Here is a 26,951-nt window from a genome sequence, read left to right as displayed (position 1 = left end):
TATGAGGGTTTACACAGTATTAACGTTTGTAGGTGCATAGTTGAAAACCTCCTAACTGTATTATGTAATTCCTTTGTATGGAATAAAGGACAAATATTACTGTATAGTTTTTCCTTCTCTTAGATAAAACAATAATATTGCTTATTGTTTTTATTGTATTTTATTTATTTACTAACTTTACTGCATTCTGCTGTTTGTGTGACTGTAGCTGTGCTGTGTATTATGTTCGCCATCCTCCAGCTGCTCTGCCAGTCTGCTTTTTATACTTTCTGTCAACCCCGAGGCCTACGGGGGTCTTGCCTTTGCGCCCCTTTACTGTGTGCCTGATTGCTTGCTGATAGGTTCTCACCTGCTAAATGCTGGCACACAACCTTTGTGTCTGCGTGCTCTAGAGCTGGGATTTTTTTCTGATCCAATGCTGTGCCTTGATGAGTATCTAGCTAAAGTGGTGCAGACATCTGAATTCTGCTCACTCTCACTCCCAGTAGCGGGAGAGACAGAAATTCGGGGAGCCTTAGAGTTCAGGTGCTGAGATATGGATGTCTCTCTAGTCTCTGTTAAATGGATATATGAGAAGGAACAAAAAGCCATGTGATCAGTACTACACTATGACAGAGAAATGATACAGAAGAAAACAAGGAACAAAACCTAAGTCTACCATTCTGTTCTGTGTGCTGCCAGAAACTGGACTAAATTTTGGTAGTGGCCATCAGCAGCCATTCAGATACTGTTAGTAGACATGAAATAAAAACTCTCAGACTGAACCTGATTCTGTCAGGTACACTTGAAACTTGGGACATTTCTGTTACCATTTCTGATACCACCTATGCTGCCTCTGCAACAGGCATGAATTCCCTCTATGTTCTTTCACCATTCTGAGTCTTAACAGGCTGCTACCACCACTGCAAACTCTTACAAAGTGCTGTAAAACCGCTTTATTCGATGTCAATTTATAATATACTGTGAAGTACATCCCATTGTACTTGCTGAGCTGGCCACTACCCTGGGGGGTACTGATGACTACCTACCTGACCCTACCACTGTAGGCTAGTAGCATTTTCAAGTCTGACCTCTTTCATGTGTTGAAATCATAATTCTGTGAATCGCTGAGCTGCAGTATGCCTGGATACTCTCTTTTGCCCTCTTTGCCAAACCTGGTGAAACAAACACACCACAGTAATTGTGGGTATGGCTGGTCTATGAGAGGCAGATGCTGGAAAGTACAGATCTTCTGCATAAGGGCCTGTCACTGCACCCTACCTGTAGCAGAGGGACTATTGTGCTTGCCTCATATGGACAAGGTTTTAGGTTTGGGGTTGTTGGCTTGTGATTGCTGAGGAAGTAGAAGCCCATAAATGGGATCTCCGAACTCTTAATTCATTCATACCATGTGGATGCTGATGCATTGACTCTTTGAAGAACATAGGTCATCTAGTCCATCCTCCGCACAAAGCATTTCCGTACTAGCAGCACAATAATCTTCTTTTTCATGCCTTTCTTCACGAGTGCAGAATTGGCAAGAATAAACAACGACGTCATTTTGAGGAAATCTGCTTGAGAACAACTAGCCAGACTTCAAAAGAACAAAGCCAAATCTGTTGGGTGAGGTTGTGCTTAGTCTGCAAGTTTTGTCAGAAGATCTTTCTGTACAAATGGTTTTTGATTGTCAGCATTGTAGTGTGGAGTTTGCGTCCTCCATAATCGCTTAACAACAACTTTGGCTAGCCAGTGGAAAAGGCAGAGGAGAGGGCAGCAGGTGAGTGAGTAGTTACTCTGCAGGCTTCCCAAAGACATGCCTGAGTTGCAAAGAATAGGGAAACAAACTGGGTATATCCACTCAGAGCTCTGAGCACACCCCATGGAAGACATTCAAGCCCTGTAGAAGCAATGAACTGTGATCACCAAGAGAGAGTCATGCTCCTGTGTACTGTGCTGGAGTTAACTGTTCAGCATCTAACCTTCCTCTATAAGCAAAGCAAATTGTATCTGAAATGAGCTTTATTTAAAATAATGAATTAATGATGAAATTAAGTTTAACTGAGTACAAGGTACAGATAAAAATCTATTTAACAGCAGAACACGATCATTGAAGTATAAAAAAATAGCACAGACTTGAGGTTAATTTAAAAACAACTCAAATGCTTGAAGATGTAGATAGGCACAGTTAAAACATTCATGTTATAGTGATTGCTCCATAGCTATTGTTGAGAGCATTAATTTCAGTGGTTGCTGAAGCTGCCCAGAGATGTGTGCTAGAAAGGTAGGCAAGAGCATGGATCTTTTTCAAAAGGTGAAGCAGAGCAGCTCTTATATGGGCTTGTACAAGAAAACAGATAATAAACATTTTCCTAGTTCATGCTCCATGCCTGTGTTCGCAGTTTAACATCAAGCCAAGATTAGTTCTGCACCTCCTAGATAAAAGTTACTAAGTAATGGAGACAATCAGCATTGCTGCTCCATGATCTAAATTTTGACTGATACTTACTGTTGCTGAATGAGTCCAGCAAGTTCAGGTTTGTTGGGGTTTAACATTACTATTTGCCCATATTTCAAATACTGCCAAAATTGTATTTGTGGAACGAAAAATAAACTCAAGATTTATCAAACTTTGACCCTTTTGTAGATAAGCTGCCTGATTCTCCTTAAGGTAAACTTGCTTGACTGTCATTATATAATGTCATATTATATTCCAGAAACCAAGACAATAGTTTCTGTTTCATCTAAGTAGTGTAAAGGTAAGGCCAAGTTTTTCCAGGAATATTGGATGTGCAGATTAAAAAAAATCCCCAGTTCCCCATTTTTCTAGGTACACAGAATGTGCTCTGCTTACTGTCAGTCTCACAGAAGCAATTGGGGATAATGAAGCTGCAGAGTTGTTTGTCCTCCTTTGGCATCATCAGTAATAAGGAACCAGGACCTGAAATGGTAACTTCGTGCTTCATTATTTATGGCTGATTTCCACAATCTGATGGTTCTGCTCAAATATGAATGATTGGAATGTAGCGTGAAGTGTGGTATGTGCCCTAGGTCAGAGCACTCATGCTGAGTCTTCATATTTACAGAAGTTTATCCTTTTGCCACTGCAGCAAGATAGATAAAGTTGGATGTGTGGAATTAATGTGCATTAAGTGGCCTTTGTATACAGCATATTTATAAGCAGACTTGCTCCTTACTAGAATTGAGCTAAGTGATATCTTGACAAGCCATAAGAATGAGCAGAAGTTTTACACAGGATTTTAAAGGGAAATACTGGCATTTTCTCCTCTTCGATAAATTACTTGGAAGTCAAAAATGTTGTCCAGCTGAACATGTAATGGAAAGGATGTCTCTGATGCACTCTGGAATGTTTTTCTGGAACAGGGCAGTAGCTGAAACAGGAAAGCAGAGCGTCTCATTATGAAGTGCAGGTGAAATATTCTACTGTGTGTGCTGGCACTTTCCAAAGTTCAGTGGTGATGTGCAGTTGACTGAAATTCTGTGCCTATCACTGCTAACTCTCATTGGTTGTAACAGTACATCCATTACATAAAAGTTCTTGAAGAAAAAAAATGCATGTAATCTCTGCTTATCCTGTTTCATGTGTGTTCCACAGATAGTAAGATGCCTGAAAAAAAACATGCTTTCTGTTAAAAAGGAAAACTTTCTAACTTGTGTAACTCACATTTGGCTCTTACACAGAGAACGTTCTTAAAGCTGTATTGCTTGATAAGGTGATTAATAGACAAAGTTCCCTAACGTGCAGTAATTTCTCTAAGTAGGTTTAGCACCTCTCTTACTGTGGTATCACTGCTAGGGTATCATTAGCACAAGGCTATTCATATCTCATCTGGAGGTCCAGGAAGCCAAAGAGCAAGGGAGGTGACTTCCTACAATGAGAGGAAAACAGCTGGTTGGTAAAAACTGTCCTTAGAGGAACTTTTGACATGAATTGTTTTGATGAAGAGGGGAGCAGCTGAGGTGGCCTCTGTATATGGGATTAGTGCTTTCTCCCTGGAAACTAGCATATGTGAAACACACTTCTAGCAGAAGGGGCACATGGCTCTTTTCATCTTCCTTCTCCAGCTGCTTTCCCCAAGCTCTGTTTGCCTTTACTGTCATCATCCTGAATTTTAACACGTCTTCCAGCATGTATCTGAGATTGCTCTTGGGGAACTTTTATTTGGATACTTTGGAAATCTAAGTTCTCTTGGAAGTCTCTGAAATAAGGAGAAATTTACAGTCCTAATTTAGGAACTCTAGGGTCCTAAGAAGATACTTTTCTTAAAATCTCAGCATAACAATTAGTCTTCTTACTTATAATTTTCATATTTCTGGAGAACTGGGTGGAAGAAATCAGTTTCACCCATGAAGAAAGTGCCGTCTGATGTAATTTCCAAAATGACTATGCATTTATATTGAAGGCCTGCTTATCTTCAGTGCTTGATGCTTGCTTTTCCAGTCGTCTATTCCCTGTCACTGCTTGTAGTGCAAATTCGAATTTTATATTCTTTAACTGGAAATGAGTCTGTATTCTTGCATTCCCAGGCATCATGATGGTTTTTTAATGACTTTGCTTGAGAAGTAAAAACACGCTTAGCATAAAGCCGTAAGTAAAAAAAAAAAAAAAAAAAATTTTTTGTCAGTTGCATCATAGAAAAAATAGACATACAAGTCTGTATTCTTGCATTCCCAGGCATCATGATGGTTTTTTAATGACTTTGCTTGAGAAGTAAAAACACGCTTAGCATAAAGCCGTAAGTAAAAAAAAAAAAAAAAAAAAATTTTTTGTCAGTTGCATCATAGAAAAACTAGGTGCTCTCCTACTAAGAAATATATTTTTTTTAATTATTGGCACCCTTTACTTCAGACTACTTCTAGTTGGTTCTACTCCTGCAAGCATTTATTCCTCTTTTGCCTGAACCACTACAGGATTAGAAGATAGCTTGAGTAGAGACACTTTCAAACTCCATGAAGATAGAGAGGTGGTTTTTTATTTGGTGGCTTGTCATAAATAGTGAAAATATAGATAAATTATCATTTTGCTTTAGGTAGTTCGATTTCAGAAAGTTTTTAAATTTTCCACAAAACACGTCCAAAACACACTGTCTTGTGCAACGGCTGCCTGTATCGATTAAAGGCATTGTGTTGCAATGGCAAATGCAGAGTATCTAGAGAATAATATTTTGCACTTAACCTAGAAGAAAATCTTACGGACCACATATCTCTGTTACTCAATTTTATTTCCAATTACTTTCTTCTCTAGTTATCCTCATCTCAAATAATAATCTTTAATTGGAAGCTAAATCAAATGGTATCCAGAAACTTCCTTGCTTTCTCAAGACATATTTTCTTGACATGTGTTTTTTAAGATCCTCTCTCATTTGATATTTTTATATGTAACAGACGCTTATTTTCCTAAGAAAAATGCATAACTAGCCTTTTTATTCATTTATTCATGGGAAAAGGCATAAATTCCCCTAAAAAAAAAAAAAGTCTTTTATCAACTACAGATTGCTTCTGACTTATGATTGTAGGAGGTAAAGAGCTGCAATTCAGGCTCTTTTAAAAATGTGGAACAGTCAGGATACTTGTGTGTTTATTAGTACAAGTTTATTAGCCCTGGCATTTGCATTTCTCTCACTCATGTTCCATTTTTGCCTTAAGAAAGTACTTCTGTATGTCTTTCATTTCACTTAAGCAGTTAAATGATCTTAAAAAAGAGTTGGATTGTAAAAAAGAGTAGGTTATGGTTGATCTACAAGGCAGTACTGTTGAACAAATAATAAATAATACGGCAGTTTTAATGCTTGTGTAAACAATGGCTTATCCGATTATTTTGATATTTGTTCATGTCTAGTGAGGTTTTAAATTGCACCAGATACTACTAAGAAGTATTCAGTTTGCTGACCTTTTTTAAGGCATACCTTTTGCCTTAAAATGTGAGGTTTTCTTCCCCTGAAGGTCTATGGTGTTCTTTATTTTGTTGGCTCCCACCTGTCTGAAGTGATAGCCACTTCTTTCTCTTCTTCTGTGCAAAAGGAAAATCCGGTCTTCCCATGGATGGTGTAAGGTAACAGGATAATCAGTTCAGCAGTGATCCTCTGATGTCATTGTGGGAGCCCTGTAAAAGCAGATTATCTGTGACCCAGATAAAATAATTAGAAATTACTTGGGCACTTACAAATAACTGATCTACTAATCTCATTTCCAAAGTTGAAAAAGGCCTGTCTCTCAGCGTAACACTACCAGATGTTTCAGTTAAACAGCATCCTTTGCAGAGACTAATCTGAACCCTAATTTAAAGGATTACCTTTGATTGTTTTTTATTTCAAACACTAAACAGTTAGGGGTTTCATTTTTCCATATGCTCAAACAATGTATTTATATAGAATTAAAGAAAATTTCTTCATTTTTCCACTATAGTCCATGCAATATGTTTTTATGTGAGTATTGTGTGTTAGTGTTGAGACAAAAAGTTTGCATTAAAATTATTTAGTAATTAACTTATTTCTCTGGGGCAGAACTGTGTAATGGAAGGGCTTTTTTGAATTTAATAGATACCATGTGGTCTCTGTGTAAGGTAGTGGATGTTTTGTCATAAACTAAGTGGACAGTGACTTTATTAATTTAATTAATGCTACCAGGGTTTCCTGTTAATTAACTGTTTGAATGGTGTACAGTGATATGCCAATATCCTGGTGCATCCGTACTGTGTGGATATGGTAGAGAGAAATTTCCCTTTATTTACTGTGGGGAGGATGGAAGGGAAAACAGTTTAACAGCTGGTGTTCAACAGTCTGTCTGGTGCACAATATGATGCCTACCACATAAATTTTTCCCCTTAGAAGCATTTTTAAATGTTCGTATTTGCTAGGTGCTATGTTTTATTATTTTTGCAGTTCCTCCTTTTTCACCTTCAAGTAGCAAACATATTTCACTAGCCTTTTTTTGTTGTTCTTACAAACAGATCCATCTCCACATGAACATCTTGAACTTAACTAATTCATATATTTTAACTATTTTGCTTGGTGTGACTGATACTTACAGTAAGCATGTAGTAAGCAACTTTATTCATTTTGCTCAGGGCTTCTTTTCTTCTCAAAAGGACAAAGCTGCCTTTTAAGGAAATTGGAAAAAAGATGGAAATTGTACAAATTAATTTTCTGATATATTTATCCCAAAGGAATATTTTCAAAGAGTTAATTTTCTTTACGATTATAATTTAATTTAATAGTATAATGGAAAAATGATAATCAAACATTAAAAATGCCAATAAAAATTTAAAATTATTTGTGTAATCAGTAAGACAAAATTTTACAAAGGTTGAAATGCAAAATAATGAAAATGTAATTGCAGTTATTCTATTAGTAAAACTAAAGGCTTTTTAATTCTTTGATCCATTGCCATTTTAAAAATAAGTATCTTAAAAATATTTGTAATCATATCTTTAATCAGATAATATATTAAATACTGTTTTGATTAGTGAAATACTAAGGTCTTTTGCTGTTTTTTCAAACATGGCAGAAATGTAATCAAAGAACTATTAATCCTCATAATTAAGTTTAACACAGAAGAAATTAGGACTGGAAGGGGAAATTAGGATTCCCAGGCAAACATATTCTTTATCTGGCTGTAATGAAGTCTAAGATACAAAGAAATTGTAGAGGGAGAGCAAAAGGTGTATAAATTATAAACCCAAATAGTAATTTGAAATTAGAGATGTAATAGAAAATAAGGTCATGTTAATGTTGTCTGTCTGTATCTTCCCCATTAGTCTTACCCCTTCCCCTTTTCCCTGTCTCTACCTTTAATCCATCTGTAGGTAAATCTTCTATTAGAAGCATAAAGTCCTGTGAATTAAATTGTCAGGAATTAGTGATGTCTTGGTCTTTGAATAGGATTTTGTTAACTGTGTAAAGTCTTTTATATCTTTATCTTATTTTTCTCAGATAGACTATCAATTGGTTTTATATTTTTGAATTAATATATCCTGACAGTCTTAAACACCTATTTACCATCAAAATAAAAATTTAGTTTATTTAAAAAAAGCTCCTTCATGAGCTATTTAAAATGTAAGAATAGATTCAAGTGCAAGAAACACTAAGTGGCAAAAGATCTCATCTGTTTTATCTAGATCACTACATGGTTTTAGGTAAAGTGGGAATACTTTTATTGCAATTAATTATTTACAGTATTATTAAGGAAAAGAATAAGTTAGAAAATTTAGACAACGAGCTTTTCTGCTGTGCAGAGAGTCAAAAATACCATGCCAAAATATCCCCTGCTCATCACTCAAGGAAGAAGTCGTTTTACAACTTCAGTTTTTTTTCTAAAAGTAGAGGAATTACCTTAACCAGTTGAAAATAAGTAACTATAATAATGATGTTTGAGTGTTCTGAGGGCTGAGTAAATTTTGTTTAAATGTTGCTTTTCAAATTTAGACAGCAGACCATTAAAATGGCTTCTGTGTGAGGACGGTCAACAGCCTTTCTGAGCATTTTTTCTTAATATTTTTGCTTTAAGAAGGTACTGATAAGTATCAAGACAAATAATAAGTTTTGTCATGTGTCTTGCAATCATGCAGCTGTCTGCACCTAACACACCATGGGTTTTGACTGATGAAAAGAGATGCATTTGTGTCATCTTCTTTGTAGATGTGTTCCTAATTTGTTATCAGAGGTTTTCTTTTCATTGAATCATTTTCTAATATCTGACAAATACACTGGAAATCGGTTTAACTAAATTCGTCAGAGCGTAGACAAGTGTAGGAATATTTCCTACATATAATATAGTGTAACTTCATTTTTCATTTTGCACACAATTCTCAGAATTAGGAATTTGAAGTTAAAACTGAACTAGTAATTTTGGGCTGAAACTAATTGTAGGTGATAAAATTAACCATACTGCCTTATGTGAGAAATCTAGATTAAGAAAACAATGCTAAAAAGTGGGCAAACATAAACCCAAAATATAATTAAAGCCAAAAAGGAAGATTTCTGAAATATGATGTAGTCTTTTTATGATATGTTAGGTATTTTATATTCTTCAGTTGCTCACCTGTCATTTACATGCATACAATGAAAGGGTGTTAGGTAGAAGGAATGAAAAAATGTGTTGTTCATATAGAGGATATGACGTCTTGCACTTTTGGGTAACAGCAATGGCTGCAAATCCAGGAAGGCTTGCAGGTTTTGTTTGTTTTTTCTCTTTCTGCTTTATCGTGTTTTCCTGCTGATTCTTATATACTGAGTATTTGAAAATACTGTATTGGGAAAGCATGGCATCATGCTTACATTATTCTACTGCAGGTATTAAATAGAGCGGTATTGATTACATGTCACTTTAAGCAAACAAAGAGAAAAAACTGAACCCGAGATTGTGGCTGTGTGCTTTGGAGTTAGTCCCGTGAGTCACAAGTTAGAGTTTCTCCTCTGGAAAACATGAATCAGTAAGAGGAAAATAGTCTTGCCATGTGCCTCTTCCATGATAAATTTGTTCGTGATGAATCCCATCCTATAGCACCGTTTGTTAAACGGTGCATATGATCTTTCTAAAAAAACCTGTGTGTTCAGGCAGTTGGTTATGCTAATTAAAAATACAGAAGTGAAAGTTACATTCCTCTTAGTGACTAATGCAGGTGCATTCATTTGCGAATGAATCTTAAGTTGGTCTGCAGGATTTGGTCGGTGCTCTTAATGTACATCTCTCCATTCCTCTCCTAACAGTCTTAGCTGTGGCCGTAACTTAACATCACTGGGAGTAGACAAACTGCCCTTGCAGCAAGTCCTCAAAGCAAAAAAACATTCCTCATACCCTCAGCAGAATCTGAGCCCTTTGCACTTTTCCTCTTGTTTTAAAGTGATACGTTGTTAATGGCTACTGCGTTTATTTCCTCTAATTTCTTTTGCCTTTCTCATCAAGGTATGATTTGTTCTCTAGTTGCCTTGAGATGCTTATCAGTGGGTATGTATCTCTGAGTAACCAGGTGCAGGAACAATAGTTATTTCCAATCCGGATGATGATTTTGGGGGTCCACATGACCCATCATGTGAAATTAATCAGTTGTGGGTTAGTCAATTTCGTCTTGTATGCAATTGTACATTTTGGGGGCTTTTTGGAGATGGACATTACTAGGACTCAATAGATATGCCATGTTTGCTCATTCCAAGTTATTTTCAGCTTTTGGATGCGTGCCTGTTCTCCAAAAGACTGTAACAGCAGCATTAGCTGTGAGTCTGGGAGGGTCAGTAAAAAAATCTCAGCAGTGTTCTATTTGTATTAATAGTAATCCAAGCTGATAGTAGATGCAGACAGCCAAAGCCTCTTAGGCTGAACACAGTAATACTGATGTTGTAGTAAAACCTTGGTATACATCGAATGCATAATTAAGACGGATGATATTCTGGTTGAAAGCCATTCGTGAGACGTGTTAATGAACAGAACACCTTGTCATTCAGAAGAATAGTGGTTATTCTGGTCTTCCTGTCTCCAGAAGAAGAAAAATTCACCTGTCTGAGAAGAAAGCCTTAAATAATGGGCCAAAATTCGACTGTGGCCATCTCTCTTTCCTTCCTCTCCTGTCTCCAGAGAGGCTACCAAGTTTCCTGGGGTGCTGTGAAGTTTCGCTTTCATGTGAAAAGGTAAATTGGTTCATGCTGAAATGAAAGTACATTTCAAATGAGCCCAGCTGTTCGGCAGCAGTGTTGGGGGAGGGAGGCTGTGAGGGAAATTTGGTTTCTTAAGTTCAGTCACCAGCACTTGTTAAGCAGCTGAACTTCAGAGGGAGATGTTTCCTCCCGTTCCCTCCAGCCCTAGTTCACAGCTTTTAAAATATGGCTATAAAGTTTTTTAACTCTGAAAAAGTATCCCAGAAGCAAAGGATTCACTGCTCAGTCCCAATTCCTTTAGTGTAAACCAAAAGTATTCTAAAGTAGATGCTGGCATTTTAGTGGAAGAAGGAAGGAAGGAAGGAAGGAAGGAAGGATTGATTTCCTCTGACTTCCTACCCAACTAAAATTCTTAGTGTGTTTTAAAGGTGTGGAAGCTTGACAGTCTTTTCTTAGAGCCGTTTTCTGTGGTTCCCGTTTTGGTGCTTTCACTTAGTGCATTAATTTGGTGGGTTATATTTTTGAGAGAAGCAAGCCCTGATGAGCATCTTTCAGGTCTTGATAACATGCCATGATAACAACTAAAAGAAATACAACCCCCAGTTCCCAACCTGGGATTTCCTCCAGAACTCTCAAATACAGTATTTCAGGGAGCAGTACAAGTGTATTAATAAATAAACAATGTGGAGAAACATAGCAAAAAACCATATTTAAGGTATTATTTTGTTATGCTGCTTCTGCACCCAAAGCTGTTTGAAGGCTTGTTTTGTGCAATGATAGCATAAATCTTCGACAGCTAGAAAGCAATTATAGTCTGGCCTAGCATGCTACTGTTGGACAAAAAATCATTGGCAATCATTGCTTTCAAACATACCAATATTATTTTGTACTATCAGGTGGACAGCTCTGAGTAGACCAGAAGATAATTCCTAGAGCTGAGATACTTTTACACTTACAGAAGGAGATACAGCACCTCATGCAAAATGCTGCGACAACCTCACTGAAATGTTGGGGAAGTAATATCTGTGTTTGTTTACTCCTTTTTATTCAGAAGGCTGTGTGTGATTTTCTGTGGTCAGAAGAGGTGGTCTTGGTTCTGACAAGACCTGGGCCAAAAGCCCAAGGAGGCAGAAGGTTCCTTGGCCGTGCAGTCAGGCGCTGCCCTAACAAGGAGAACGGCTTGTGTCTTCTGATGCCTTCCTGCCACTGGTGGCAGGTGAGGGGGGAATGCGCTAGACCGGCCCATCAGGTGGAGAGGAGAAGCAGTTCATCTATGGGAATCGAAACAACAGACTACTTAGTCTGCTGCCTCCAGCCCTGGCCTCTCTCCCTGCTGAGCCGTTGTCCAAATCCACCTGATGATGAGGCCAGAATGGTTTATGTCGTCTGCTGTGGGCATGCCTTCTCTGCACAAACAGAGAAGGACTTGTGTGTCCTGGCAGCTTGGCGTGAGAAGAGGAGACTTCTCTCCTTCGCCATAGCGTGTCTGGAATTCAGCTGGGTAGGTCGTGGGCAGAATTAAGATTTTCGCTGTTTAGCATGTGGTACGGGATCCTGTTCCAAAACTCATCAGACCTGGGAAGTGGATTTAGAAGAAGGAAAATTGGGCAAGGGGAGTTGCGGACAGCCATGTCTGGTGAAGCAGGGAAGCAGCTTCCTGTACGTTACTCCCCGCGCATATTTCGCCCTTCCCCTTCAAAGCTTTACGAAAGGTGGTGGCAGAATCCCAGCAGTGCCCGCGCCGAATTGGATGCGCTGGTGGCCAGAACTGTCAGAGAATGCAGTACGGATTTATTGCGAGGCAGTGTTTCCAGATGACAATGAAGCCACAGCCCAATTAAACCGCAGCCCTTGTGTCTCTGTGTGGCTGGGACAATAGAGACTAGCTCTCTGTTTAATTCAAACGCTAGCGTAGTCTGACAGGTGCATTATGTGCATGCCTAAATCAATGAGCAGTAACGGGAAATAGCAAGCTGCCATGAAAAGGAGATGGAACCATCAGAAATATTTCAATTACTGTATTTTGGACCTCATGAGTTATTTTGGGACGTAACAAACTGTTCAATGCGCACTGAAAACACTTATACTGCTGGAACTAAAATTGAAGTGATGCTCATTTACAAAGCAACCTTTTTTTGCTAAATACATAGTGCAAAAGTGAGAAAAAAGTCCTGTTGTTCATAGTTTTAAAAGTTTTATTTGTGGATGATCTAAGCTTAAATGAGTTTGTTAATAATAAAACTGTGACTCATTAAATTAATCATGTTCAGAAAAGTAAAGTATTAATTTACAGTTAGCTGCGCACATTATTTAGTTTTTGTTACATTTTAAGAGAATAATTTTTGTATTTGGTGTTTACCTGTAGAGACTATGGAGACTGATGGTATATTCCTAGTGGTGCTGTTTGCATTATAATACTCATGAAAATAACTATTTTAAAACTTCTTAGTAGCTCCTGATTTTCAAAATATTACATGGTTGCATTGTACTAAGTTTTCCTGTGGTTGTCTCAGTGGACTACTCCAAGTCTGGAATGGGTGCCTGTGAAAAGTATGGCAACAGTGTACCTTATGTACATCACTTCTAAATGTCCCATGAATTAATTGTAGTGTCTGAATTAATTTTAGCTGTAATAATAAGGTTTTGTTGGCATTCTGTGGTATGTGCTGTCACAGTAAAACCACACAGTATAGTTTCACATCATGTTTGTAAAAATCATGTAACAGACTGACTAAATTTGCGCCTATAATCTCACAACTGTCTAAAACTAATATGGCATATGAGTAATATGTAACCTACTGGACAAATGCCAGAGCAGTGTATGCTAAGAATTTATTCCCTGCTTCATTTAGTTGCTTTCAGAATGACATTTTAACAGTTAGGAATGTAAATAAATACTTTTTTCATTGTGTTTTCTTTTCTCCGACAGGACACTACAAGTATAGAAAAAATGTCAAACTGTTGTGAAGACACGTAAGTGCTGAAAAATTTCTACATTTATTTGCTGAAAAGCAAAAGGAGTAGCTGCTTTGTTTTAACTGTGTGTGAGAGAAAAGGAATTGAAGGCACTGTTAGAATTATTTTGTGTGGTACTGTGCCTTGTACTTCCTATGCCTAGCAGCAGCTCACTAATCTTTTAATACCAGTTGTACACAAAGTAGCCTCACATTATTCCCATTCCTTCCAAAACCAGTGGAACTATATTTTCTTTCAAAAGTATAGATCAAAAGACACTTTCTGCTGTGTCTTGACATACACTTCATTGATTCTGAGAGTCTCCTCTGCTTCAAAAGTTGCCTTCAGTTGATTGACGACACAGATAGTTTCTGTTCTCCAAAGTTAAGTCTCAGCTGCGTGCCGTAATGAAAGAAAAGCTGTGTTTGTGATGCTGGGACACAATTCATCAGAGTCCAGTAATGGGTCCCCAGCCAACCTGCATTGTTCTGTCTGACTGAAGTGCACCATGGGCGTGCTGTCTTTCACTAATAATGCTGTCTTCTGTAGATCGAGGCCCCGAAAGCCATGGCAGCAGACCTTCTCAGAAGTTTTTGGCACTCGATGGAAGATCCTGTGGTTTATTCCTTTCAGGCAGAGGCAACCACTGCGAATTCCCTACCACTTTGCCAATCACATCTGAACAGATGGATGGTGGGCACAGATGGGTCCTCCATGCTGGAAGTGCGTTGCAGGTTTTATGATAATAGGACTATGACAGTCTTCAAGTCAATTAAAATCCAGCCACCAGTTGTAGGCATCACAGTGTGCCTCAGGATTTATTTTAATAGAGGTCTTGATTCAGTTCTGAGATTAATACAAGTTGTATGTTTAACTTTACGCGTATTTACTTTCAAATTAACTTTCCAAAGGGATTTCTTTCATCTTTGAGGTAAATACCAAAACCAAATGACTGGAATGCAGTCTTACTCTGTCTGTTTGATACAGACTCTTGATTTTTTTTCTTTGGTAGGAAACACTGAAGTTTACATTGATTGTTAGCTTTCCCACTAAGTGTCTTATTCTGCCTTAAATTTTTTTGAGTGTCTTTATCAGTAGGTCTGTCTAAAGAATATTTATGTCTTTTTTTCTGCCACGTGTATTTAAAATTCCTTGATACTGCCATTTATTTATGATATTCAATAGTAATCCTGCAGCACCACACTATAAAAGGTACCATTTAGAACAGAGGCAGACTTCTTCCTAAACCTTTCTCAGAGAGGTTTTTATAAATAGACGTAAATGTATGTATTTATATAGAGAGATCTTACGTCTTACAGTTATCTTTCTGCATAGATATGATCTTAGTGAAAAACATGTCTTTATGTCAACAAAAGCGATAAAATGTTCCAGGGTAAAATATGCAGATAGATAACGTGTTTTGCCTCTATCCCAAGGATTTCTTTGCAATAATTCAACAAAGAAGTTGTATGGTGCAAATACAAGAATGATTACTTATTAAAAATACAGATTTAATTAGCTAGCGTAATGTACCATAAAGAAGAATATATTGTCAATAAAGCTTTTATATTTACTTCTGTTCAGTCATGATTAGCTGGAATTGGTCTAAATGTTTGTATATGGAAAACAAATGTGAAAATGTTTTAAAATATTTATACATAAATACAGATATTTGCTACTTACAAGTATAGTAAAGTATATTAACTGATTTAATAGGTACTGTGTTGACATACAATAGCTTGTTGTGGGCCCTTTAAGTACGGAAGTAGTTAACCAAAGAAAGCATCCTTAAGATTACATCTGGTAAAATGACAACTATTCCCAGATCGTTGGGGATGGCTCAGCTTTGCTGTATCTGGAAAAAATTGTGTAATTTATTACAACCCTTTGTATCTATACAACTATCAGCATGAGATGTTTGTGATTTTTGAAAGTTTGTGAATTTTTATGAGAAATTCACAGTTTCAGTGTTTTCAGTTATGCTACTTACTGTGGTTGTTGTCTAGTCTAACAGGACTAGGATGCACCTTAAATGACAGCCATGCAACAGGATGATAAAAGGCACAAAATCATAGAACCACAGAACCATAGAATTGTTTGGGTTGGAAGGGACCTTTAAAGGCCATCTAGTCCCATCCCCCTGCAATGAGCAGGGACATCTTCAACTAGACCAGGTTGCTCAGAGCCTCGTCCAACCTGACCTGGAATGTTTCTGGGGCATCTACCACCCCTCTGGGCAGCCTGTGCTGGTGTTTCACCACCCTCATGGTAAAAAATTTCTTCCTTATATCTGGTCTAAGTCTACCCTCAAAAAATCAAGCTGGAATATATGTTGGTTGAGTTTGGCGAGAGTGATAGTTTGTGAACAGTTCATTCAAGAAGAAGGGCTAGATCTGTCATGAGTGGTATTCATAATGAATTTCTAGATCAGCTTTTTTGAAATCTTAACAGAGTCACTGCCAATGTTGGGTGTCCCTTTATTGAATTACCGGATTTCGATCATCCATTGAAAATTCCCAAAGGTGCATCTTAAAAATCATTTCAATTTTAAACTTTTGTAAACTTCTAACATTTGACCCAACCTTACTTTCCCCCTCCTTTTGAAATTGGAGCAATATTTTCTTAATTTAAATTTCAAGCCTAATGTTCAACCATTTTTTTTTTATGGCGTTTTTAGACATGAGTTTAGACTTTCTTTAAGATCGTATTGGCAGCAATATTTAAACAAAGCTTGAAGAAAGTGGATGGAAAGATTGGAGCAGAGCTTGAAATTAAAAGGAGTGTGCATATACATTATGAAGTAGTGGCTGTATTCTCTCTTTTCTTAAGGAATTGCGCTATTATTGTCCCTGTGAAATACACAGGGGAATAATACTAGCAGTTTTAAGTGCCAATAATTAAATTTGTTTCATGAGCAAAACATAGCAGTTTGTAAAAAGTTTTTCAGGCTAATCAATTATAATAGTTAGCAGATCATACAGTTCTGAAGCTTATTAAGAAAGAGGGTCAAGAATGTGATTGTTCTTGATACGTTCACCATGGGGTCATAAAGTTACTCTTTCTGTTTTCTGTTTTGGGGGTTGGACGAGATGACCTTTAGAGGTCCCTTCCAACCCAAACTCTCCTGCGATGATTCTATGATCGTTTCCATTCCTGTAACCGTGCGTGGGGAACCAAGTCTGCAACACAGAATCTGCGTGACGGCAGAAGCCTTAAAGAGTGTATTTAATTTTTGTACAGGCTCTACAATGAAGTAATGGGACCACTAAGTTTTGCCTGCTTCGTGGGGATAAAAATCCACAGGCAGCCCAAATGCCCTACGTGTGCGGTAATGCCGGTATTCTCAAACGAGAGGAGGTACCAGCCATGAGAAGCCAGTGCTGACATGGCACAGATTTGGGGCTAAACATGCGCGGAACGTGCTACACCCCGCAGGCACCGGCGTCCGCGATTTATCGCTGACGCGGGTGGAGGCGCTACGCCGATCCCTCAGAGCGGGCGGTGGCGCGTGCTCCCTCGCGCTCCACGCGCCCTCTGTCGGCCGCCTTTGCGCAGCGTCGTTATGACGCAATGGTCGGTGTGATTTGGGCCTGCGTGCGTGCCGGTGGTGGGGCTAGGGTGCAGTTTAAGTGAGCGGACCCCGGTGGGAGTGCAGCGTGCCTCGTTTGTCTAGAAAATCGTCAGAGCCCTTCGACTTCCCTGTCAAAGCAACAATTACAGATTAAAAATTAAAAATATGTTAATTCTAAGGCGCTTACTTAAATGACCAAAAGAGGAACCTTGAGGCTGAAGTATCTGGTATACATTTAAGTAAATGATGTCAGTAAAAATCTTTCCTGATTCTCAAACAAAAATGATAATGCCACGGATTCACAATTTCTCAAATTATTTTCAGATTGTTGGATTTTTTTTGGTAAATACATTTTTTTGTCTGTATCCCATTTATCCTTAACATTAGGAATCAATATGTAATATGATTAAGGCAGCTACTTTATTTTTTATCCCATTCTAATTATGTGAAGGAGAGAAGGGAGAATTTGGAGGGGCTTCATTTTTAGGAGGCACTGAGCTTTACTCTTTGAATGGGAGGCCTCTAGAAGTGTAAAAGTAAACACAGTGTTTTTTTAAATTTTAGTCAGTGACCCTATCATGTTGTTAGTTTATTGGAGTAATGTTTCTGAAACGGATTCTCAGAAAGAGGTTTTCCAGCAGAAGATCAGGTAGACTTTTATCATCTAATTTGAAATTCTTTAGACCTTGAAATCCTTTGAACCTTTACTTTGAAATCCCCACTTCTTTCTCTCCAGCTCTCCTTCGTGATTTTTTATTTTAGTAGAAGCCGCATTCTTAGGACTAAATAGCACTTGTCATTGTTATTAATTTAAAAAATCTTATGGACAGTATTAATGAATTTCATCCTAATGTAATGTCAAAACTACACGTGCTTTATTTGGCACAGTGGATATTAGCTGTGAACTTAACAGTATTTGATTTCCTGAGAGGTACAAAGGCAAGTCAAAGCACTAATGAAAAATACCTGAAAGCATTTGAAAATAACAGGTTTATTTGCAGTATGGGATAGCTCTTGGTAGGACTGAACAATGCTATCTTGCTATTTTCTCATAATATCAGAGATTTGAAATTTCATTTGAAAAGTACTGGTATCTAAAATAAGAGTCTGCACTGAATAATGTTTAGCAACCTATCCTCTCCTCTGCTGGTTTGAAGGACAGGTTCCATCGAACAGCTGGTGGAGTAGCTGAGGTATGCAATCATTTTCCGTCTTGAGGAGGATTCACAAGTAAGAAACTGTCTGAGAACCGAGTGGTAGGATAGATTTTGAACTAGACAGCTTCCTCCTTGTTTTGAATCTAAAGTGGGATAACGTGAAGGGAAGATTCATAAAAGCACAGAGAAACTGTAGATGGGGCCAGAAGAATTGTTTTGATTCTTTATCAGATTTTATCAGTGAAGTGAGATTGCAAAGAGCAGGAGTGATGCAGTTAAATACACATGCCGTCATTACACGATGTGTTTCCATATTCATCTTACAGTTGTCCAATTTTATTCAGTAAATGTTACTTTTCAGAATTACGAATTCAAAAGGAATATTAAGTGGCAAAGACAGCATTTCTGCAGTACTATGAAATAGAATCTTTTTCATGTCAACTTTGCATTCAGATGAGGCATATGATAGTAAGATAAGTTTTCTGGTAACCTGAAACTGTTACTTAAAACACTTTTTTTGTAATGCACTGTTTACTGCATTTGGCCAGACTTCCTGCCAGCCGTACATCACTTATAGCAGAGTTTCTGTCAGATATTTGAGGATGCTGTCACTTAGGTGTATTATTTAACTTGGCTATCTATATCTAGCCTTTGTCTTCACCACACACTCAATTTTGCTGCAGCTCACAAACAAGAAGCCAATGTAGCTTTGTTGGAACAATCATATCACAAAGACAAATACTATTGACTGTCTCTTCTCAATACCCTGACTGGAAATATCATTGCATTCCTTAAAAGTGTTTTCTTTGTATGGTGGAGTCTTGAATTTTCTGGGCAAAAAATGTTGCTTACTCTACATATATTCCCATGAACAATACTGTATTAGCACTTCTGCACTATTCCTAAAATAAAAACTAAATGTACTTTCTGAAGAATAAGAGTTGCATAAAATAATGTGGATCTTAATTAATATCATGTAGTATTTCTCACTCAATCCTGTACTTCTACAGTTGTGTTATGTGTGCAAGCATAATAAATTGTGGGTTTTAGCATTGTGTATAAGAAATACACTTTTATTGATAGTCTTGTAACCAACTGAAAGTTAAATGTTAGAAGACAAAGGTACTGTTCTGGTTTTTGCACTTCAAGAAATTGCTAGCTTTTGTTTAGCCACAAAATCTCATATCTGATGCTAAAGTCTGTGGACAAAGGTTTGAGTCTAATGAAGTCATCTGACTGACCATTGTAGCTGTTCAGCAGCACTGATAAAAGTAATCTTAGACAGGTTTGTATATACATAGCACAAGCCCAATGTATACATTTCTCAGGGCTTGTCCCTTCCCAGTGACATCATTTCTCTCTGAAAGGATTTTTCTTTTCTGCCGTCAGTATAAATTGCTGTTAGTCATACCTGATAGCCACTTCATAGCTCTGTGTTAGCTCTTAACTAGGTTGAATGAGTGGTGGGCACATGGTGTGATTTTCCACATCCTGATAGTGGTCAGGTAAGAGGTGGAGGCTCATTTTATCACCCTTTGACATTATCCCTTCATAGCCCTTAGATTTTTGTGGTGTGCTTGCTAGCGTGAATCCTTGTAGGACCTTTGGAACAAGAGGTTCCAGGTCTCTAGAAGCTTACTTTGCACTTTGTTATAAGCAGATGACTAGCTTAAGTTTGGCTAACTTAGTTTTCCTGCTCAGTAGCTGATTCTTGGCATTAATGACGTGATGAATTTTTGTATTTGAAAAAGAGGGAGTTAGATTTAAAAATAACCTCAGTTGATGACTCAGTTGATGAGGTTGAAACTGCCGATAGTGTCTCCCATAAAATCAGGACGATAATGACTTCGCATCCAGCTCTGGATCTTTTGTCCAAAGTATTTGCTGTTTGACACTCAGTTTTTCAGTAATACATCTACATAGGGACCCCAGTAGCAAGGGTCAATACAGAGTGCAAAAGAGGATGTTTTCAAGAAGCATTTCCTTAACCTGGGAAGAAATTCTGCTTGTGAGCAATTACCATTGTGATATATGTGAGAGGTCAGACCTTTCTTGGCTGTAATTGAGTCTTACTTACCCAGACAAAATCACTTCTGTTGTCATGAATTCACTACCATAGCAAAGTTACTACCTTGAATGAGTTCTGTTCATTCCTTTGTTCACTTTCAGCTTTGATGGCTCTTTTCCTGTCTGCTGACTGAGCACACAGCAGCATCGGGTACTCCTACCTGCAGTCATCTTCATATCGTCTTAGCCAGAATAGACACCGTGGTAGAGTAGCCTGGGAAGGTGTGGCGATACAGAGTATTGATTTGATTTTTTAAAAAGTTAAATACAATTTTTATATGCAAATTTTCTGGTTCTATTTGGGCTTGGGTTGAAAGCAAGCAGTCAAGTGCTTGAGAGATTTGAAATCTGTTATGGATTCCATATGCTGAAATACGCAGAAAGAACTTGCCACACCTCTTTATGGGCTTTGAACAAGTGCTGCCTTTTTTTTCTGTAATGAAGCACAGCTGGGGCTTTTTGTAACCTTAAGCATTATTTTGTATATAATTCAAGTTGTTTTTACCTTGTTGTTGCCTGAGTCAGTATCTCCTGACCTAAGCCAGTGCATGCAATGTTCTGGTGCTGCCACAGGTACATTTAGCAGCTAGAGATCCATGGCTCTTGTGTCAAGAAAAAAAAAAACTTTTTGAAATTGGTCCTATTGCAAGACTTGAATTCTCACATACTTGGAATTTTAAGAATAATTCTAATCCCCTATGGATCAGTCTTTATTAACAGACATAACTGTTTTAAAATTTATGTTCTGAGCTGTTCTTCAGGTATTCCTGATAATTAATTTTTACTCATTACTTGGATTAATGGTTGGACTTGATGATCTTAAAGGTCCTTTCCAACCTAGTGATTCTGTGATTCTGTGATAAACACATGGTTAATAAAACAGCAAGTGGGATGTCATGACAAATCACATTGTCATTCATATTCAGGATAATTCAGGATTCACATTGATGTGAATTATCATGTTTAGGATAAAACAACTAATGATATTGATATGGCAATTGAAATATAGATGCAATCTTTTGCTTTACAGTCATTAAGAAGTTATATATGTAAAGTATAATAGTAGAAATATTTGTCTATACAAATTATTAAAAATCTTTGAATAAGCGAGCGTACTTATTTGACAATACACAGGCATTACAAAGGATTATTTCAGTGCTGTTTAAAGTTATTTAAAGCAGATGAAATGTGACAAATGCCTGCTTGGTATGCTGTTTATATCAAAATGTAATTACCATTTTTAGCACTACACAGTGTGTCAGGCACTTAATTTGCATGTTGACTATTTGATATATATGTTTTTTAAGGTTACTAGTTTTAACAGTTAAGAGTGCAGAAAATATACTGGGAATTGTCTCCTGCATTAGCAAAGATAAATTTAATTATTTCTTTTACACTAGTAAGTTGAATCTAATTTTAAATTAGTCAAAATATCAGGACTTCCAAACTGTCTGAGTGATGGCAAGTGATGCTAGTGATTGCTTTTGGGAAGAATTGGTACTTCTAAACACAGTGTCCGCACTTACGCAAAACACTGCATGACTGAATAGTTCAGAAATCATTGTTCTTCAACAGATTTTTTTACTACTTTCTCAGTGATGGAGCATTTGAACTTCAAGATTCGTTGAAGTACTTGTATCTGTGAGATGCATTAGGCTTAGGACTTCAGTTCTGCTGAAATTGCTCAATGGCATCTTGTGTCTTGCCAAATATAGTGGAGTGATTAAAGTCAGTTAAGTATTGCCTGTATAACTGTATTTACAGTAGAACACATACTTTTTCGAGTTAGAAACTATGAAACTTAAATTGTAATTTATGTGCGTGTCTGGGTGAATAAGTATTTCTATGCACGTTCCCAAGACTGATATACTGTAGATCACAGTGTAATTTATAGATAGAAAATTATCAGTGTCTGTGCTGGTTTTGGCTGGGATAGAGTTAATTTTCTTCACAGTAGCTATGATGGGGCTATGTTTTGGATTTGTGCTGAAAACCGTGTTTATGATATAGAGATGTTTTTGTTATTTCTGAGCAGTGCTTACACAGAGCCAAGGCCTTTTCTGCTTCTCACACCACCCCACCAACAAGTAGGAAGTTAGGAGAGGACACAGCCGAGACAGCTGACCCCAAATGACCACAGGGATATTCCATACCATATGACGTCATGCTTAGCATATAAAGCTGGAGAAAGAAGGAAGGGGGGGATGTTCAGAGTTACAGCATTTGTCTTCCCAAGTAACCGTTACACGTGGTGGAGCCCTGCTTTCCTGGAGTTGGCTGAACACCTGCCTGCTGATGGGAAGTGGTGAATGAATTCCTTGTTTGGCTTTGCTTGCATCTGCGGCTTTTGCTTTAAATATTAAACTGTCTTAATCTCAACCCATGAGTCTTCTCACTTTTGCTCTTCCAATTCTCTCCCTCATCCCGCTGTTGGGGAGTGAGCAGCCATGTGGTGTTTAGTGGCTTAGTTAAACCATGATAGTCCTTTTTGGCAGACAACATAGGGCTTGTAGGGTTCAAGATAAAGACAGATTGGATTGAAACATGCTAGATCAAATCTATAGCTGTTACTGCTGTTCAGCTATTAAATTGCCAGGCTCCTGTGCTTGCCATGGGGCTTGCTTGCCTTATTGTACATTAGAGTCTAATGCTCGTTAGTGGCTGCTTTTTGCTTTCGCTGCTTGATGTGCTGCTGTACTGCTTATCATCTTACTCTGCTGGGCCTGGGAACACTCTGATAACAGCAATGGCGATGCGCCTGGGCTGGCAGGTGGCCAAGGCATCACTGCTGTTTCTGTGCTATTGTACTGGACAGGCTGGAACTCCAGTGTGAGCTCCCTTTAGAGTCAAAGGGACGGTGACCTGTGGATGAGTCCATGTGGGAGCAGGACACCCCGAAGCATCTGTGTCCGTGAATAAGTACACACCAGAGCAGGTGTATCTCAAAGCATCTGTGGCCATGGTTATGTCTGTGCCACGGCAGGTATACCTCTGATGGGATTGTGACACAAGGATAAGTCCATGCTGGAGAAGGTACACCTCAGGGCATCTGTGGCTGTGCATGAGGTCATGCTGGAGCACCTCAAAGCATGTGGTCATGGATAAGCCCATGACAGATCAGGTACAGCCCTAGAGGGACTGCAGCCACGGGTAAGGCCATGTTGGAACAGATGTATCTCTGAAGGCATTGGGACGCAGGGAGAAGGCCATGCTGGAACAGGTGCACCTCAAAGTGACTGTGGCTGTGGATAAGGCTATGCCACAGCAGCTATAAGCTATACCCCTAGACAGACTGTGGTGCATAGAAAAGGCTCCACTTGGAGCAGGTACAACCCTAAGGGACTACAGTCTGTGGACAAATCCAAGCTGGAGCAAGGGCAAGGGGAGGAGTTCATTGCAATGTTAAACCCTATAACCTGACCCAAAGAGACCAGGAGTGGAGATTGTAATGGAAATACATTTAAATTGTAACCCATGATCTGAGTTGCATATTGTAGGAATTACTGTAGCAGGAACCACCTGAACTGGTTGAGGACAAGCCCCACAAGAAGCAGTGCAAGTGCAGCAATGACCTGACCTGAGCTGGCTTTGGTGCCCAGTAGCTCCACACAACGCACCACCTCTCCTGTCCTGAGCCTTGGGGAGGAGTGGCTAGAGAGCAACCTGGCGGAAAGGGACCTGGGGATGCTGCTTGACAGCCGGCTGAATATGAGCCAAGAAGGCAAACAGCGTCCTGGCCTGTATCAGAAATAGTGTGGCCAGCAGGAGCAGGGAAGTGATTGTGCCCCTGTACTCGGCCCTGGTGAGGCCGCAGCTTGAATCCTGTGTTCAGTTTTGGGCCCCTCACTACAAGAAGGATGTTGAGGTGCTGGAGCGTGTCCAGAGAAGGGCAACGAAGCTGGTGAGGGGTCTGGAGCACAAGTCTTATGAGGAGCAGCTGAGGGAACTGGGGTTGTTTAGTCTGGAGAAGAGGAGGCTGAGGGGAGACCTTATTGCTCTCTACAACTACCTGAAAGGGGGTTGTGGCGACGAGGGTGTTGGTCTCTTCTCCCAAGTAACTAGCGATAGGGCAAGAGGAAATGGCCTCAAGTTGCGCCAGGGGAGGTTTAGATTGGATATTAGGAAAAATTTCTTCACCAAGAGAGTGGTCAGGCATTGGAAGGTGGGATGGAGGTGGTGGAGTCGCCATCTCTGGAAGTGTTCAAAAAACGTGTGGATGTGGCACTTTGGGACATGGTTTAGGGGACATGGTGGCGCTGGTTTAATGGTTGGACTTGATGATCTTGAAGGTCCTTTCCAACTTAGTGATTCTGTGATTCTGACGGACCACCATAACAGATGGAGCCCAAAGTCATGGGCTAAATTAACTCAATGGACATTTTACGGGCATTTTATGGACATTTTCCAGAGGTGGTCCATAGTGATAATCTATAATGATATCTGGTCCATAATGATATCTGTGTATTAGATCAAAGTATGGGAAGGCAGGAGTGTGTGTGTGTGTGGTTAATGAGGTTGTATTGGATAGTGTGGGACCTGAGCATGACATAAATGGTATGGAATAAGGGGTGGAGAACGTGCCACAACACTGTCTCTTTAACAGCTCCAATCTAAGTGACAGGTAGCAAAATAATACTGATTTATGCACATTAGCATTCTGAATTTTGTAGTTCACACATGGGCATGTGATTGTGTTTTACTAATTTGTTCTTTATTTGATCTTGACTGTTTTCAAACAATGCTGAATAATGTTTGTACTGGACTTGTTGAGAATTGCAAGGTCTAACACTGGTTATGCTTGAATGGGTAATGTGTGAGGTGAATGGCTGGATAATATCAAAACAGGGAAACTCACTCTGGTATTCTTCTAATCAAATCTAAAAGTGCAAGAGTATGTCCAGTTGAGAAACAATGTATTGTCTTTTATTTATCTCTATTTTATTCATGTAATATTTCTGGTTTTTACTTTTTCATTAAGTTATAGATTATTTTTTCATTCCTACTGAGATTTCTTATGTACTGTATCTTTTATAAATCTTATTTTTAAATTAAAAAGAGTAAAGATTTATTTTCTCCTCTGTGTTTCTTTTACATTGGTTTAAAGTTGTGTAAATACTTTGCTAATATTTTTGAAATCTTTTTTTAGATTTTTCTATTTCTTTTATAAACTATTCTCATCCCTCAGTATTTTTTATTGTGACAAGATTAAGATATAATCCCAAATGATCGTTTTGGAAAACTGAACTGTGAAAAATCACTGAATAGTTAGTGAGGTACTTATTATCTGAGTTTTGTTGCTTGGTTTTAACAGTAAAACTGAGTGTTGGTGGAAGCATTGAAAACTTTCTGTTAGGAGTATCTATTGGTATAACAACACTAGTTACAGTATTGGTTACATTTCTTGCCTAAATAATCAAATTATGTGTATCCACACAACTCTCTCCCTCCCTCCCTCTCCCCCCTGCCCCTCCTTTTTTTTTTACTTTCTACTCTTGTTATGTAAGCTAAAAATAATCAAATCTCTAAACTGGGCAGATCAGGGGGTACAAGCACAGGAGACCCAGGTATCTTCTGCCATATTTATGCTGAGACAGAGTTCACAGTTCTCCATAACCCCTACCAGAGTAGGAACCTCTGATGTAGGTATAAACTAGAAGTTATATAAATTGCCATTTTTCAAATTGCAAAAATAGAGGTTGTTTTTTTTTAAATCTTTGGCTTGTATGTTTTTATACAATTAGATCATTCTTAATAATTCTTGGGACACTTTTTGAGAGAGTTAAATGGATCTGAATAAGAAACTCTTCTGTTTTGCGTACATGCGAACTTATGTCAGTTTTCGATGCAGAGAGGTTTCATGCATTTTGGTCTCTTTAAAATGAGATACTGGGTTTAGACATAGAAAGAAGTGCGGAAGTATCAATGGCCACAGAAAAATGAAGCAGAGAGGAATACAGTAGAAGCTGTGGGGTATGGTGTGAGCAGTTGTCTCAGCTGCAGAAGAAGTAAAGGGAAGGTTTTAGACACCTGGGAAGGTCCACCGCAAGAACAGTGAGTCAAAGAAAAACGCCAGTCGTTATGCCTGCAAGGAAATTATTAAAATGGCTGAATTGTGGCACTTCATGAATAAGGGAGCACAAACCACATGGTGATGGTTTGTGGCACAGGACTTGCGTTTTCTGTTTCAACCCAAGAACCGGATTCTGATAATAACAGTAATAAAAATCACTTCCATACTGATCCTTCCACAACAGCGTAAAACCAACCTGTAAAATTCTGTGTTCTGTGTGTATTCCAGAAAAAGCCGTTCTCGCCTGCTGCCAACAATTTCAATTTCTCTTGTCTGGAATTTCAATGGGCCTCTTTTCCCCACATAGTAATTTCAAATTTAGTTAATCTCTGCTATGAAATTTATTTAGTTTATTATTTATAAATTAGATACAACTGACTCGCGTGAGTGTGTGCCTTCTTTTTGATGTGTGGAAACAGACATGTATTCCCACTTGCCCGTAAAAATAATTTTAATGTGCACGCTACAGTATTTTCAATGCCTAAAGCTCCTGGAAGTATTTCTTCATGTGTTTTATAAACGGAATGAAACAAAGTATTCAGCAG

General features: G+C 38.4%; 1 protein-coding gene across 1 annotated transcript in view; it reads left to right on the top strand.

Moving 5' to 3' along the window:
• The window catches only part of ZDHHC21 (zDHHC palmitoyltransferase 21), a gene marked incomplete at its 3' end in the record, with an annotated part of 29,876 nt that extends 15,653 nt beyond the window's left edge, over nucleotides 1-14,223 (top strand). The window contains exons 6-7 of the mRNA XM_082013294.1: nucleotides 13,516-13,559; nucleotides 14,091-14,223. Coding sequence (XP_081869420.1) covers nucleotides 13,516-13,559; nucleotides 14,091-14,223 — 177 coding nt within the window. The remainder of the gene's footprint in view (nucleotides 1-13,515; nucleotides 13,560-14,090) is intronic.
• Between the last annotated feature and the right edge of the window lie 12,728 nt (nucleotides 14,224-26,951).

Source organism: Phaethon aethereus (genome assembly GCF_964289735.1).
Source record: "Phaethon aethereus genome assembly, chromosome: Z".
NCBI classification, from domain to species: Eukaryota; Metazoa; Chordata; class Aves; order Phaethontiformes; family Phaethontidae; genus Phaethon; species Phaethon aethereus.
Note: the sequence above shows the minus strand (reverse complement) of the source record. Positions and strands in the feature narration are given on the sequence as shown.